The sequence below is a fragment of the Anomaloglossus baeobatrachus genome, chromosome 8 (assembly GCF_048569485.1).
Source record: "Anomaloglossus baeobatrachus isolate aAnoBae1 chromosome 8, aAnoBae1.hap1, whole genome shotgun sequence".
Taxonomy (NCBI): Eukaryota; Metazoa; Chordata; class Amphibia; order Anura; family Aromobatidae; genus Anomaloglossus; species Anomaloglossus baeobatrachus.
Window position 1 is genome coordinate 185,008,287 of NC_134360.1, and position 17,110 is coordinate 185,025,396.

General features: G+C 46.8%; 1 protein-coding gene across 1 annotated transcript in view; it reads left to right on the forward strand.

Annotated features, from left to right (window-relative positions):
• Positions 1-16,706, forward strand: part of HS2ST1 (heparan sulfate 2-O-sulfotransferase 1) — a 219,351-nt gene extending 202,645 nt beyond the window's left edge. The window contains exons 6-7 of the mRNA XM_075321015.1: positions 12,091-12,248; positions 15,775-16,706. Of these exons, the coding sequence (XP_075177130.1) occupies positions 12,091-12,248; positions 15,775-16,001 (385 nt within the window). The 3' untranslated portion in view covers positions 16,002-16,706. The remainder of the gene's footprint in view (positions 1-12,090; positions 12,249-15,774) is intronic.
• The last annotated feature ends 404 nt before the right edge of the window (positions 16,707-17,110 follow it).

Here is a 17,110-nt window from a genome sequence, read left to right on the forward strand (position 1 = left end):
GACTAGGAAACAGATCACCTGGGCATTGTCGGAACCAGATCTGGGGGGAAATCGGGGAGTGAAAGTAGGGTTTATTTTATTCTAAAGCAGACTAAGGGGTTTAAAAAAAAAAACGAACTCTATTCCTTGGAACACCCCTTTAATTTTTTTTCATTCTGTACCTTTAAAAAAAAAAAAAAAAATGTTTAAATGGGAACCTGTCAGGTACAATATGCACCCAGGACCAAGAGCAGTTCTGTGCATATTACTACTCCCTGCCTAATCTTCTCTTTATCTATGCTAGTATATACAGGGATCTTTAGAAAAAGGATTTCTAAAGATCCTTTATGATATGCTAATGAGGCCAGGGACTAGTCCCAAGGGTGTAAGTTCCTGCGTTCATTCTGCCCTCTCAGCATGTTAGCACGCCCACAGGGATGTACTAACATGCTATTCAATGTAACATCATCAGCGATGATGCACGTACCTGTGATAGTAGTCACCACTGATCAGAATGCCGGGCACTTCCGGACATGTACAGTATGAAGCCGGGTGTTCGCATCCTGGCATCAGAGAGGTCTACTGCGCATGACCAGAAGTGCCGGGAATTCTGATCAGCGGTGACAGCGGACACAGGTACGCGCGTCACCGCCGATGATGCTAGGCAATGAATAGCATGTTAGCACACCCCTGTGGGCGTACTAACATGCTAAGAGGGCGGAATGCGCGCAGGAACGAACACCCTTGCGACTAGTCCCTGGCCTCATTAGCATATCATAAAGGATCTTTAGAAATACTTTTTCTAAAGATCCCTTTATCTAGGCTACTATATGCAGGGACGGTTAGGCAGGGATTAGTAATATACACCCAGAACTGCTCGTGGCCCTGGGTGCATATTTCCCCTGACAGGTTCCCTTTAAATGAGCGTGAATTCAGTTTAGACCCTGTAATTCTGCACAGATCGATATATCGTTACATCACGAGTTGAATGTAACACTTCAAGTAATCAACATGAGGCGGCGTGAAATCAAGTCCTATCTTTTCCAGGCTGGGAATTTACTAATTAGCTGAAACTCGCTGTAAACAGACAGCGGGATATTGAGTAAAAGTGTTAAAATGTCATCAAATATTTATGAGAAGATCAAGGTCTCATTAGACTTTCAGCAAATACGTGGTACGCAGCGTGCCGAGCATCCAGCAGTCTGCTCCTTCTAATCACAGGTATCATCGATGACCATTATGTAGCAGGACTGTGTATACTTTCTGATAAGTATCCCCATCATTATCATTCTCCATTCATCTAGTTACTGCAGTGGAATTGATCCTTTTTCTTATGAAGGTCTTTGTGTATGTTCTGTAGGGATCAATGATCCCTATTCTACTTTAATTCTAATACAGCGCTTTCCATTAACCCCTTAACGACCTTGGACGTACTGAGTACGTCATGGTCACATGGTGCTAAACGACCCATGACGTACTCAGTACGTCCTGGCGAAATCGCGGTCCCGGAGCCCCGGGGAGTGAAATTTTATTTACTTAAACGGTGGATTCGGGAAGGAGGGGACCTCTGCCTGACCTCAGGAGGGGTGGTGCCTCCTCCCCGAACCTACAGAGGCTGTGATTGGCTGACGAACGCCGCTCAGCCAATTACAGCCACTGTAATGTTCCAGCCATTGAAAATGGCTGGAACATTGAAATCCAGCCCTGATCAGTGCTGCTGTAGCACTGGCCATTGGCTGGAGCTGGGTGATCGATGCTTCACCCGCCCCCAGCTCTGATTGGAGAGACCGGTCTTGTGACCGCTCTCTCCAATCAATGTGGATCTGCGACCTGTGAAAGTCCCTGGAAGCCGAGGAGAGCGGTAAGTTGTTGTCCCCGCCGCCCGCCCCTGTCCCCGATCGCCCCGCCGCTGCTCCCGCTTCACTGCTGTCCCCGCCGCTGTCTCCGATCGCCCCGCCGCTGCTCCCGCTTCACCGCCGCTGTCTCCGATCGCCCCGCCGCTGCTCCCGCTTCACCGCTGTCCACGCCGCTGTCTCCGATCGCCCCGCCGCTGCTGCCGCTGTCTCCGATCGCCCCGCCGCTGCTGCCGCTTCACCGCTGTCCCCGCCGCCATGCTCCCGCTGCACCGCTATCTCCGCCGCCGCTCCCGATCCACCGCCGTCCCCGCCGCCATGCTCCCGCTGCACCGCTGTCGCCGCCGCCGCTCCCGATCCACCGCCGTCCCCGCCGCCATGCTCCCGCTGCACCGCTGTCTCCGCCGCCGCTCCCGCTGCACCGCCGTCCCCGCCGCCATGCTCCCGCTGCACCGCCGTCCCCGCCGCCATGCTCCCGCTGCACCGCCGTCTCCGCCGCCGCTCCCGATCCACCGCCGTCCCCGCCGCCATGCTCCCGCTGCACCGCTGTCTCCGCCGCCATGCTCCCGCTGCACCGCTCTCTCCGCCGCCGCTCCCGATCCACCGCCGTCCCCGCCGCCATGCTCCCGCTGCACCGCTGTCTCCGCCGCCGCTCCCGATCCACCGCCGTCCCCGCCGCCATGCTCCCGCTGCACCGCCGTCCCCGCCGCCATGCTCCCGCTGCACCGCCGTCCCCGCCGCCATGCTCCCGCTGCACCGCTGTCTCCGCCGCCGCTCCCGATCCACCACCGTCCCCGCCGCCATGCTCCCGCTCCACCGCTGTCCCCGCCGCCGCCGCTCCCGATCCACCGCCGTCCCCGCCGCCGCTCCCGATCCACCGCCGTCCCCGCCGCCATGCTCGCCACTGTCCCCGCCGCCGTCGCACCCACCTTTTTCAGCCGCTGCTGCTCCCGATCGGCGGCCGCCGCCGCCGCCTCCTTCATCGGCTGCCCCTTCTCCATCGCCACACCACCTATCCCTCCATGTGCTGCAAGCCACCCTCCCCCCACGTGGGGGGAGGGTGGCTGGCTTGCAACACATGTGGGGGGAGGGTGGCTGGCTTGCAGCACATGTGGGGGGAGGGTGGCTGGCTTGCAGCACATGTGGGGGGAGGGTGGCTGGCTTGCCACCCTCCCCCCACATGTGCTGCAAGCCAGCCACCCTCCCCCCACATGTGCTGCAAGCCAGCCACCCTCCCCCCACGTGGGGAGGGTGGCTGGCTTGCAGCACATGTGGGGGGAGGGTGGCTGGCTTGCAGCACATGTGGGGGGAGGGTGGCTGGCTTGCAGCACATGTGGGGGGAGGGTGGCTGGCTTGCCACCCTCCCCCCACATGTAGTGCAAGCCAGCCACCCTCCCCCCACATGTGCTGCAAGCCAGCCACCCTCCCCCCACGTGGGGAGGGTGGCTGGCTTGCAGCACATGTGGGGGGAGGGTGGCTGGCTTGCAGCACATGTGGGGGGAGGGTGGCTGGCTTGCAGCACATGTGGGGGGAGGGTGGCTGGCTTGCCACCCTCCCCCCACATGTGCTGCAAGCCAGCCACCCTCCCCCCACGTGGGGAGGGTGGCTGGCTTGCAGCACATGTGGGGGGAGGGTGGCTGGCTTGCAGCACATGTGGGGGGAGGGTGGCTGGCTTGCAGCACATGTGGGGGGAGGGTGGCTGGCTTGCAGCACATGTGGGGGGAGGGTGGCTGGCTTGCAGCACATGTGCTGCAAGCCCCCCTCCCTCCCCCTACATGTGCTGCAAGCCCCCCTCCCTCCCCCTACATGTGCCATCTCTCTCTCCCATCAGACTCTGCCCCCCTCCCCGATCTGCTGCCTGCTCTCTCCCATTTTCCATCTACTGCCCCCTCTCACCCTCCTCGATCTGTTGCCTCCTTCATCTGCTGCCTCTTCTGTCTGCTGTGATCCTGCTGCCTAGATCCATCCTGTAAGGTAGGTATCCCCATCTCACCCCCCCATCCTCTGCCGCTCCTCCATCCACTGCGCCATTTCCCATCCATCCGCTGCGCCATTTCCCATCATCCATCCGCTGCGCCCTTTCCCATCCTCTGCCGCTCCTCCATCCACTGCGCCATTTCCCATCCATCCGCTGCGCCATTTCCCATCATCCATCCGCTGCGCCCTTTCCCATCTGCCGCCCCGCCCTCTCGCATCGCATTATCCAGCGCAGTTGCTCGCTTCCAGACTGCAGTGGATGATGCGATGCGAGACTCGTGCATTGCTCTCACGTTTGGCACTTGTCTTAGTGGCAGGCGCTCTTTTTTTTTTTTTTTTTTTTTTTTTTTTTTTAACTGATGTCTGTATTTTTTATTTCGCCAAACTAATTTTTTTTGTATGGGGGGGGTCTAGTTTCCAAAATGGGATCACATGTGGGGGAGCTCCATTGTTTAGGCACCTCAGGGGGTCTCCAAATGAAACATGGCGTCTGCTAATAATTCCAATCAATTTTACTGTGAAATGGCGCTCCTTCTCTTCTGAGCCCCGCCGTACGCCCAAACAATTGATTTCCACCACATATGAGGTATCGTCGTACTCAGGAGAAATTGCACAATACATTTTATGGTGCATTTTTTCCTGATACCCTTGTGGAAAAAAAAGCTACCTGTTTGAAAAAACAATTTTGTGGTAAAAAAAAGAATAAAATATTTTCACGGCTGAACATTACAAACGTTTGTGAAGCCTCCAGGGGTTCAAAGTGCTCACTAAACAGCTATATAAATTCCATGAGGGGTCTAGTTTCCAAAATGGGGTCAATTGTGGGGGAGCTCCATTGTTTAGGCACTTCAGGGGGGTCTCCAAATGAAACATGGCGTCCGCTAATAATTCCAACCAATTTTGCTGTGAAATGGCGCTCCTTGCCTTCCGAGTCCTGCCGTGCGCCCAAACATTTGATTTCCACCACATATGGGGTATCTGCGTACTCAGGAGAAAATGCACCATAAATTTTATGGTGCATTTTTTTCCTGATACCCTTATGATAAAAAAAGCTACCTGGTTGAAGCAACAGTTTTGTGGTAAAAAAAATTTTTTTTCTTTTCACGGCTCAACGTTATAAACTTCTGTGAAGCCCCCAGGGGTTCAAAGTGCACATCAAACATCTAGAAAAAATATTTGAGGGCTCTAGTTTCCAAAATGGGGTCATTTGTGGGGGAGCTCCATTGTTTAGGCACCTCGGGGAGTCTTCAAACCCGACATGGCGTCCGCTAATGAGTGCAGCTAATTTTGCACTCAAAAATTCAAATGGCGCTCCTTGCCTTCCGAGTCCTGCTGTGTGCCCAAACATTTGATTACCACCACATATGGGGTATCTGCGTACTCAGGAGAAAATGCACAATACATTTTATGATGCATTTTTCCTGATACCCTTGTGAAAATACTAATTTTTATGGCTAAAGTAACATTTTTGTGTTAAAGTAAAATTTTCATTTTTTCGTCTACATTGCTTTGGTTGCTGTGAAGCTCCTAAAGGGTTAATAAACTTCTTGGATGTGGTTTTGAGCAGAGTGAGGGGTGCAGATTTTAGAATTGGGTCACTTTTGGGTATTTTCTGTCGCCTAGGTTTCTCAAATCACTCCAAATGTGATGTGGTACCTAAACAATTTTTTTTTGTAAATTTTGTTGGAAAAATGAGAAATTGGTGATGAACTTTGAACCCTTCTAACTTCCTAACGGAAAATTTTTTTTTTTTCAAAAATTGTGCTGGTGTAAAGTAGACATGTGGGAAATGTTATTTAGTAACTTTTTTGTGTGACATATCTCTCAGATTTATGGGCATAAAATTTCAAATTTTGAAAATTGCAAAATTTTCGCTAAATTTCCGAAATTTTCACAAATAAACGCAAAACATATCGGCCTAAATTTACCACTGACATGAAGTACAATATGTCACGAAAAAACAATCTCAGAATCGCCAGGATCCGTTGAAGTGTTCCAGAGTTATAACCTGTCAAAGTGACACTGGTCAAAATTGCAAAAAATGGCCGGGTCTTTAATGTGAAAACAGGCTGGGGGCTGAAGGGGTTAAAGACAATCTGTCACCAGGTTTTTGCTCCTCCATCCAAGAGCAGCATAATGTAGAGACAGAGACCCTGATTTCAGCTATGTGTCACTTACTGGGCTGTTTGCTGTCATTTCGATAAAATCACTGTTTTTTTTCTGCTGCAGATCTAGCGGTTATACAGAACTCATGAATATGCTGGACTACCTGCAGCACACCAAGTAGTCCTGTAATGATAATCTACTGCTGATTAACCAGTGATTTTATCTAAACTACACTAAGCAGCTCAGTAAGTGACACGTCGCTGGAATCAGTGTCTCTCTCTACATTATGCTGCTCTCAGATTAGGGAGCTAAATGGAATCTGTCACCATTTTTATGCCACCTAAAGGTCTTTGTGTATGATCTGTAGGGATCAATGATTCCTATTCTACATTAGTTCTAATACAGCGCCTTCCATTAAAGGGAATCTGTCATCATTAGATTTTTCCTCCCCCATCTGAGAGCAGTATGATATAGGGGCAGAGACCCTGATTCCAGCGATGTTTCCCTTGCTTAGTGTAGTTTTGATAAAGTCATAGTTTTATCAGTGGGTGATTATCAGAGGACTAGTAAGCCTGTTGACGTGTAGTCCTCCATGTTAATAAGCTCTTTATAACCCCACCCCCACCACTGATTGTGCATAGGCAGAAAAATGCCAATCAGTGGTGTGTTTGGGGTTATAAAGAGCTCAGCATTCAGAGAACTGCTAGATGTGCAGCACAGAAAACAGGAATTTTATCAAAACCGCTCAGTAAGTGACACATCACTGGAATCGAGGTCTTTGTCCCTACATCATGATACTGTCAGATGGGGAGAGCAACAACCTGGTGACAAATAGCCACAATGAATGCGAGTTAAAGGATTTCACACAGCGATTGAGGTTTTTGGACAGAATAATTGTATTTAAAATAAGATTACTAGTATTTTATTATTTGTTCTCCGTAAAGCTGATTACTGAAGGTTGTATAGATTTTACAGCTCCACAGCTGCCACTTTACTACCTGCGCTTCTCCTATTATTGAAGAAAAAAAAAGCTATAAACCCGCTCTTGTGGTGCTAGGTGCCACTAAAAACGGTATATAATGTTCACCTCTTGTAGAGAGACATAGAGAATATTTTAATCGCTCCCATAGAGACAAAACTTTTTATACATTTTATGAAAAAAGTTAGTTGTTTTTTTTTACGTGGTAAAAATTGTAACATCCCATGGAGAGGAGAGAAAATCATAGACTCCCCAACCCCAACCCCACCCCACCCCACCGAGCCTGAAAAACCTTGGCTAGCCTGTCTTGGGGATAGCTCGCTGAATGTTGACACCTCTGACCAGGGCTCATCAGCTGGATGAACTAATGAAGTAAAGGCACTGACTTGATTAGTTATATATGGCCAGGCTGCAGTGTCAGACGTGGCCTCTAGTGCCGGTGAGTTGTGCTATGGCCTAGTCTACGAGTCCCCAATAACCACTACGGTTTCTGTTTGTACTGTGGTAGCTTATTACAATGGATTCACAATTTTGCTGATTGCTAGAAGTCATGGTTTCTGAGATCCACAACCCAATGTGTGCACTAAATGGCCATCCAAAGCTTTTTCTTCTCATCAGTCGCTAAGACTTGAAGGGGTTTTCAAGTCCTCTATATGCAGTTTGTTTAAAAATAGCAAAACAAGTCTGTGCTTTACTCACCCTCCTCGGGTCCAGTGCTGAGTCTCCACCACCTGCTGTCATCTGCTGTGTTGACATTCCGTTAATGCGGCCCGAAATCTGTGACCTCAGTGGCTCCTGTCAGCAACCCGAGCAGAGCTGTTGAGCTCCGTTATTACCGTATTTTTCGGACCATAAGACGCACTTTCCACCCCCCAAATGTTGGGGAAAAGTGGGGGGTGAGTCTTATGGTCTGACTATAGGGCTGTGGCCGGGAATGTGGGTGCTGCGGTGGAGCGGGCCATTGGGGGCACGAGCAGGCTGCAGCAGCGCCTGCCGTGACCACGTGGGCCCGCTCATTACATATGCACGCCCATCCTCCCGCCCATCATCTCTCAGCGAAACCGTCGCTGACAGGTGGGCGGGGTGATGGGCGGCTGGGTGCACGCATAATTAACAGCCGGACGTGATCACCCCTGGCAACTACAGCCTGGAGTGATCATGTGCGGCTGTATTCACTGCCCCCCTTGCATCATTATTAGCGCGGGGAGCAGTGAATCAGTGTACTCACCCGTCACCGCGTGTGGAGCCGTCCCCCTGCAGTATCGCGCGATGTCTTCCTGTTTGTGCCGGTCAGGTGATCTGGACACTAGCGGCGCGCACAGCGATGACGTCATCGCTGTGCGCGCCGCTAGTGTCCACCAGCTCAGCTGACCGGGGGGTATATTATGGAGGGGGGGTATATTATGAGCAGGATGGATGGGGGGTATATTATGAGCAGGATGGATGGGGGGTATATTATGAGCAGGATGGAGGGGGGGTATATTATGAGCAGGATGGAGGGGGGGTATATTATGAGCAGGATGGATGGGGGGTATATTATGAGCAGGATGGATGGGGGGTATATTATGAGCAGGATGGATGGGGGGTATATTATGAGCAGGATGGATGGGGGGTATATTATGAGCAGGATGGATGGGGGGTATATTATGAGCAGGATGGAGGGGGGGTATATTATGAGCAGGATGGATGGGGGGTATATTATGAGCAGGATGGATGGGGGGTATATTATGAGCAGGATGGATGGGGGGTATATTATGAGCAGGATGGATGGGGGGTATATTATGAGCAGGATGGCTGGGGGGTATATTATGAGCAGGATGGAGGGGGGGTATATTATGAGCAGGATGGATGGGGGGTATATTATGAGCAGGATCATATACAAGGCAGGAGGATCCTTACCAGAATGGGGTACCTTAGTAAAGAATTTGGGGACATTACTCCCATAAGTGTCAGCAGCAGATCCTCGCCCCATAACAGTGTCATGACCATATTTTTTGGTTAAAATTTTATTTTCCTATTTTCCTCCTCTAAAACCAGGGTGCGTCTTATGGTCAGGTGCGTCTTATAGTCCAAAAAATACGGTAGCTGCAGTGCTGGGACCGTGACGTCGGCGCTGCAGACTATATATCAGGCGTCGGGAGCAGCGATGGAGACTCAGCGCTGGACCCTGGATAAGTGAGGAAAGCTTTTATATTTTTTTTATATATATAACTAACAACTGCCAGAAAACTGAAGTTTTCCAAAACCAAAAAAAACCCTTCATTAAAGGGGAGTCTCTCAGCACAGAATGACTGTTCAAACAAAGCAAAGCTCCTCTGTGCATCACGGCAGGGCAAAACATTTAAGTGCACCTTCTCACTTGCTTTTTTTTTTCCCTCACCCCCTCTCCACCCTATATGCATCCCACTCTTCTTTGGTTTGATGAAGCCAGAGTTGTAAATCAAAGAAAAAGTGCGGAGATGGCTGAGAAACAGCCAGGTGAGAATGTGCACTTCAATTTCTAGCCAAACCATGGTGCACCGAGCGCCTGTGCTTGGTTTGAATAGTCATTCTGTGTTGATAGTCACTTTACAAAAAAAGTTGCCTTAAAGAGGACCAACCATCAGGATTTTCATGTATCAACTAAAGCCAGTGCTATACCAGCTCTATCATGCTGATTCTATACAGACCTTTAGTTGTGAGATCAGATGTATAGTTTCCGAAATACAGGGAAGTAAAGTTTGTGAAATGCACTGTTATTTGATGAGAGGTGCAACAGAATATGTAATAGGTAGGTCGGGGTTTGCTAATTATTCCCGCCCCTGTCTGCCTGCCTGTCCTTCCTCCCCTCCATTCCTTCTCCCTTCCTCCCTTTTCCCCCTGTAATAACAGAGACAGGAGGAGGAAGGACAGGCAGGCAGACAGGGGCAGGAGTAACTAGCAAAACCCGACCCACCTATTAGATATTCTGTAGCTGCTATCAATCAAATAACAGTGCATTTCACAAACTTTACTTGTCTATATTTCAGAAAGTACACATCCGATCTCACAACTAAAGGTATGTTTAGAATCAGCATGATAGCTCCAGTATAGCACTGGCTTTACTTTATATAGGAAAATTCTGGTAGTTGGTCCTCTTTAAGATCCCTGTACATTGAATGAGTCGACCAAATCCTCCAATTTCAGTAGGACCAGGTGACCATGTAACGTGAACGGGGGATTCCCCCACACTCCTTTTAACACACGATATCCTGGGAGAAAACCATCCAGAATGTTGAATTTCAATGGCCGACCCCTTAGTTCTCTGAGGTAAGCGGCTGTCTGGCATTGCTCCCCCTTAGAGAACATTTTGAGCTTTCTTATTTATTGGTGAAGTTGGGTAAGACTGTTGTTGGCCAAATGATCATTAATGTTTATGGAGGCCTTTAATTGTCATTGGTCACCAAACGGACCTCACTTTTATTTCTACTGTAGATCCCAGTGGATGTGTTAATCTAGATTATCTTCTATTTGTAATAGCGCTGTGATAACACACGGGGGGGGGGGGGGGGGCGGGCGTTTATCACATATATTGTCACTTGTCATCAGGAAACAGTCGCTGGTAAATTTTAAGTTTTCAGTTTCTTAAAGTGTCAATGTTAAATGACAGGTTTATGAAAGATTAATGCGTATTTATGTGAATAATATCCAGAAATATTTACCACTAATACTGTCACCTCTACGCTGTCTTACATTAGAGTGATATTTCAGCTTTTTACACTTTCCAGCTTTGCTGTGTAGACTGGAACAGAATCTCCCCATCATAGGAAGGCAGGAGAGATAATGATGGCTTTACTGTACTCCGGGAGGTCTAGATGAGCTAGATAGCAACACTTTACTCACAAATGAGACGTAATGAGGAGGTCTCTGGTGACTCCCCGGTTTCTGGGGGTGAGGGCTGGACGCCATCTACTCATGGAGATTGTATTGGTTTATTGACCCTTTTCTGTCCATTAACTCCTATTCATTACAGCTGCCTTAAAAGCACTGTTGTTGTTTCTGGACTAATATCTCCTCGTGCTCTCCACATATTCATGCCGCGTGCTGACGATTGAGTAGATTTTATGGCTCCATAGCTGCTGCTTTACTACTTGCGCTTTTTTGTTTGTTGAGGAAGAAGCTATAAAACCATTATTGTGGTGCGAGGAGCCTCTAAAAATGTTATTCTAATGGTAACGACTTGTGGATAGTAGATAATGTGAATATTTTAATCGCTCCCTCAGACTCCACTTCTACATTTTATGAAAATACTTTCTCCGTCCTGGTAAAATATCTCTAAACTAAGGATTATTAGAAGTGAAGGAGCCGAACACTCAGTAAATGATGAAATAAGAGGCTTTTATGTATTATTCAGGGGTGGAGAACGTCCCAGCACTCAGCACTCAGTCACGAAGATGGATCATCCCATGTTTTCTAGGCTCTGGCCTAGTATCTGTAACATGGCCCAGTCTTTTCTGAGGCAGGTTTGATGCCTGAGGTGGGAACTAGCGTCTGTGGGAATCGATGGGCAGGACCCAGTTCGGTGGCTTGGTAACTTATCTACGTGGGCTGGATGGGCGACTTGAGAACCAGCTACTACCTTCCAGCATGCGCCGCTCTTTTGATTTGTCGTCCTGGTCCAAAGTCCTATGTGTGTCATGCTGCAACAATAACATTGCACCAGGCCAGCTAATCAAAAGAAAAGCCACAGATGCCAGAAAAATGGCCACCAGATGAGAGCCTTAAGAAACTGCCTCCTGAGATTATTAGATTAGGTCTTGTGAATCAATTTGCGAGTTTCTCCATACTTCTGTACGAGGGTCAACAATATTAATGTCCCTGTTAAAACTCAAGATCAGATGTTCATCCTGGGCAATTTTTTTTGAGCATTATGTGATAAATGTCTGTCATGCTATGTGCACATGCAGTCTTTTTGCCAAGGTTTTTCGAAGCAGAAGATCAAAGTTTTTTTAAGAATGTTGAGATTTTAAGGCGAATTTGAAGAGTTTTTGCTCCAAAAACTCAATGTGCACATAGCCTATAAATGGTCTATTATCCCGCTCTCCCCCTGCTCCTGTCACCCACTTGCCTTTTCCCCCTCTTCACCTACCCCTATTTTCAGCTTTCTTGGTTTTTTTTTTTCTTGACCATTCTGGTGTAAGTTGCCAAAAAATGCCTATAACTACACTGTCCTTTCAGGAATGTGGGGAGCAGATGGGCCCTGGAGCAAGCCAAGTACAACCTGATTAATGAATACTTTCTTGTGGGGGTGACGGAGGAGCTAGAAGACTTTATCATGCTGCTGGAAGCTGCATTACCCCGGTTCTTCAGAGGTGCCACAGAGCTATACCGTTCAGGTAATGAGACTCTTCGTTAACGATGATCACAGTCAAAGAGAAATCCGCTAGACCAGTGTTCTTCAATTCCAGTCCTCAGGAACTACCAACACTGCATGTTTTCAGGATTTCCTTAGTATTACACAGGTGATCATTTAGTACCTGCACGGTTGATGAATCCAACACCTCAGTGCTAAGGAAATTCTGAAAACATGCATTGTTGGTGGATTTTGAGGACCGGAGTTGGGGAACACCGTACTAGACCACCCAAACATAAATCACATCCATCCCATCAGATACGCTGCATGTCCTCGTAGTGCTGTCTAAGGCAAGGTTCACTGTTAAACACTTTCTGGGTGTCACTGAGATGTCAGACACCTTGCGACTACCAAGATCACTTACGATTATTGGCTCTCCATGCCTTTTTATTATATGACTTGAAATTCAAAGATCTTGAAATGGAAAATATAGGTGCACATTGCAAGTTTGAACACTGCAGCCTCTTCTTTCCAGTGATTACCAACCAGTGACCTCTTCAGATTTGTCTTTAGCGTCAGTAGAATTTTTTGACTCTTTAAAGGGAACCGGTCACCAGTTTTGGGTCCTATAAGCTGGGGCCACTAACATCGGGCTCTTGTATACAGCATTCGAACATGCTGTATATAAGAGCCCAGGTTGCTGTATAGAACGTAAAAGTCACTTTTATAATACTCACCTAAACAGTCGCTGCGGTGGAGTTGGGTCAAATGGGCGTCTCCGTTCTCCAGTGTCGGCGCCTCCTCTTTCGCCCATCTTTGTTGTCCTCCTTCTGTCTGCATGACGTGTCCTACATCATCCACACTCGCTGGCATTAAGTGCTTGCGCAGGTGCACTTTGATCTGCCCTGAGTTGGGCAGATCAAAGTATTGTAGTGCGCCTGCACGGGACCGGCGAGTGTGTATGACGTAGACGCGTCATGCACACAGGCTTCAGAAGGAGGACGAAGATGGCCGAAAGAGGAGGCGCCAGCACCGGAGACACCCATATGGCCCAACTCCACTGCAGCGACCATTTTAGGTAAGTATTATAAAGTCATTTTAATATTCTACACAGTGGCCTGGGCTCTTTTATACAACATGTTAGAATGCTGTATATAAGAGCCTACTGGTGGCGGCCACAGCTTATAGGCCCCAAATCTGGTGACAGGTTCCCTTTGAAGAAGAATCTTCCAATTATAAAGTGTCCATAAATATTTTGGGGGTTTTTTTTATTTATTTTTTTTAGATGGTTCACTTTTTTTTTAATTTCTACCTTTTGACTTGAGTGGCAAGCATCCATTGATTAAGTTATGCTTCAAATATCTTTACTGGGTGTAAGATTGGCGCGTTCCAGCCTGTAATAAAGGTACTTAAGCTAAAGTATAACCGAGCTTAGGTCCATAGACTTGTGGTCCGGCTGTGCCTTTCATCCGTAGTGAGGCGCCCATAATCCATTAACATTCCAGCACCGACCATAGGTAGAAGGACCTAATCTGAAGATTCATGGATCCCTGTAATGCCCTCAGTTATGGTCCTTACACCTGTGGTCAGACTGGGACTTGGCCATATTATGGGTGCTTTTGTGCACCCGCTTTGCGGATGTAAATCCCAGCCTGACTATAGGTCTAAGCACCTGAATTGGTGGCTTCATGTTCCCTTTGAAAGTGTCTGTTTGGGTCCTCAGCTCCAGAACTTCACATATGCCTGTAATAATCATCTCTGAAGCTGGCTAAAGGAAAATCTTGCCCAACCAAACAGTGCACCTTTTCCTAAAATGTCCTGGGTTCTGATCATCAGAAATTTCATGTAAAAAAGGTCAAAGTGACCAATTTTGATCTTATTTTATTCCTGCTGATCACCTGGGCATTCCACTTTTTTCTTTTGTAAAACCTGCCATAGAGGACTTTTTATTAAGTGCTAATTTTTATGGTCTTTACTAAGGGGGAGTGGCTCACTGGGTAATAATGCAGGGTGCCCTAAGGACACGATCCCCGAAAATCCTTTTAGCTGTGCCCTCTTGTTGAAGATGATAAAAATTCACATGAAATAAGAGGGCCCATATCTCTAGTACAGTATTGCAGATTTAAATAAAACATTAAAAAAAAAAACATTCAGGGGATCAGTGGGGATAAAAGAGCAATAATTGACCACTTTGGACCTGGTGATGCCCCCTTTAAAGGGAATTTGTCACCAGGTTTTTGCACCATAGTGTAGAAATAAAAACCCTTATTCCAGCGATGTATCACTTACTTGGCTGCTTATTGTAGTTTTGATAATCTACTGCTGATTAATCAGTGATTTTATCATTACAGGACTACTTGGCGTGCTGCAGGTAGTCCAGCATATTCATGAGCTCTGTATAGCAGCTAGATCTGCAGCTGAGAAAACACTGATTTTATCACAGTGACCGCAAACAGCTCAGTAAGTGACACATCGTTGGAATCAGGATCTCTGTCTCTACATTATGCTGCTCTCAGATGCAGGGAGCAAAAACCTTTAAAGGGAATCCACGGATCACGGAGTTTTTTGATTTGCATATTTCCCAAGGGGCAATGTACCTCAGATTTCACTGTATTGAGCGCCCTTGTTGGCTGCCGGCAGTGTTTTCTCTGGCTGGTCTCTCCGAGATCAGTGATTGTTTTGTCTTGTTGGTCTACTAGGCATTGCTCCCACCTAGCCAGAATCCTACTCCACACTGATGAGGGGCAATACCCCGAAACAGCGGTCTGTGGATGAATAGCTGGCCTTGGTATTTCCCTTGTCATATCTTTAAACTTGTCAAGAGCTGGATATTGACTTAAAGGGCCACTTAATATGGTGGTTATGGTGGTCTCCTAAAAAGAGCCACTCCTTGGCTAGGTCCTTCCCGGTGGGATATCTGGCTAGTTTCTGTGTTGACCCCTAACAGAGGCTCCATGGACTTTTTTGATTTGCATATTTCCAGAGGGCAATGCACTTAGGATTTCACTATGTTGAGCGCCTTTGCTGGCTGCCGGCAGTGTTTTCTCTGGCTGGTCTCCCCGAGATCAGTGATTGTTTTGTTTTAAAGGGAATCTGTCAGAGCAGGTTTTTGCTATGTAATCTGACAGTAGAGTGATGCAGAGATTTAGACCCTGATTCCAGTGATGTCACTTAGTTTACTGGGTGCAGTAATTGTGATAGATTCACATTTTTTTTCTGCTGCAAGAGCACAGTTATCAAGCAGTCTACAACCCCGCACACACCACAGCTTTCTGTGTAATTGTATAGTGACAGAGAACTGCATGGAGTGCTGTTGTCCTGTAATGATAATCTGCTGCTGATTAAACATTGATTTGTATTGAAGTAAGTGACACATCACTGTAATCAATGTCTCTGCTCCTACATCATGGTGCTCTGAGCAAAAGCCTAGTGATAATTCTACTTATTAAAGGGAAATATAATTATTCTCCAATTTTATCTTCTGGTAATTCCCACTGCACATGAATTATATATAAATTAAGTATTTTTTAAACATTTTCTAAGTTTCTGTTTTTATTTATGTGCAAAAGGTAAAAAATCTCACCTAAGAAAAACAACCGAGAAAAAGGCACCTTCCAAGGAGACCACTGCAAAACTTCAGCAGTCAGACATCTGGAAAATGGAGAATGAATTTTACGAGTTTGCACTTGAGCAGTTCCAGTTTGTCAGGGCGCACGCAGTACGGGAAAAAGACGGAGAACTGTACATTCTGTCACAGAACTTTTTCTATGAAAAAATATACCCAAAGTCAACCTAAGGACACCGCGCGCCGTTAGTTTAATGGACTACACCTCTGTTCATAAGACTTTAATTTCAGGCCTACAGACTAAATGATACTCTGGAGACGATTCATTGACGACTTCTAAGGTTGTCCTCGGATGAGCCCGATCACACGTTCACCACTAAGAAAACAAGAGCGTGCGCTGATCGCCGGCGTCTGTGACTCCATCGCACCAAGAAACGCAGGACGCAAGCTTCTATCTCTATCAATATGGACACTGGACAGTCTGGAAAAAAACACTGTACAGACAGAACCAAACTGCTACTTTCTTTTACTTCAAGTGTTAAAGACAATTTTTTTTCCTTCCTTCTTTTTTTTTTTTTTTTTTTTTTTTGTGTTCAGTCTAAACTAGTTGCTATTGATTCTGTACGTTTCACCTGTGAATATTTAAGCACATTGAGGAGCTGTATCTGACAAGCTGCTGTGTAACTCGGCCATTCTTACACTGGTGCTCAATTAGACTCCGGCCAGTTCACTGGCAACGACTCAAACAGTATTTTAGTAGATTTTAATTCTTTTTTTTTTTTCTTTGTTTTTGTTGTTTTTTGGTTTTTTTTTTGTTTCTTGCCCCCTTCATCCATTTTCATGAAAGAATTAAAGAATGATACATTTTTTATGAGTATATGTATTGTATGGCTCTTGTTGAATTAAGAAAAAAATAAAAATCTGTTAGATACTGTATTCAGAATGTTGTATATCTGATGTGGTATGCAATTTATATTTTTGGAGAATCGGAAAATGTATGAATTCGACAATTTTTGGAACATAGCTGGCAAAGCCGAATCAATGTTAAAGGGCTGTCTCGTACATTTAATTTGCATATTAATGAATGATAATGCTGTTGACCTCTCTTCTTACACCTACTCATGTCAGGGCCCTTACTTGAGATAGATGCAGGTCCTGAAAGTGAACCGGTAAGGTGCAATATGCACATGCACCTAGAACCACGAGCAGTTCTGGGTGCATATTGCTAATCCCTGCCTAACTGTCTCTGTATCTAGTAGCATAGATAAAGGGATCTTTAGACAAAGTATTTCTAAAGATCCTTTATGATATGGTAATGAGCGCAGGGACTAGTCACAAGG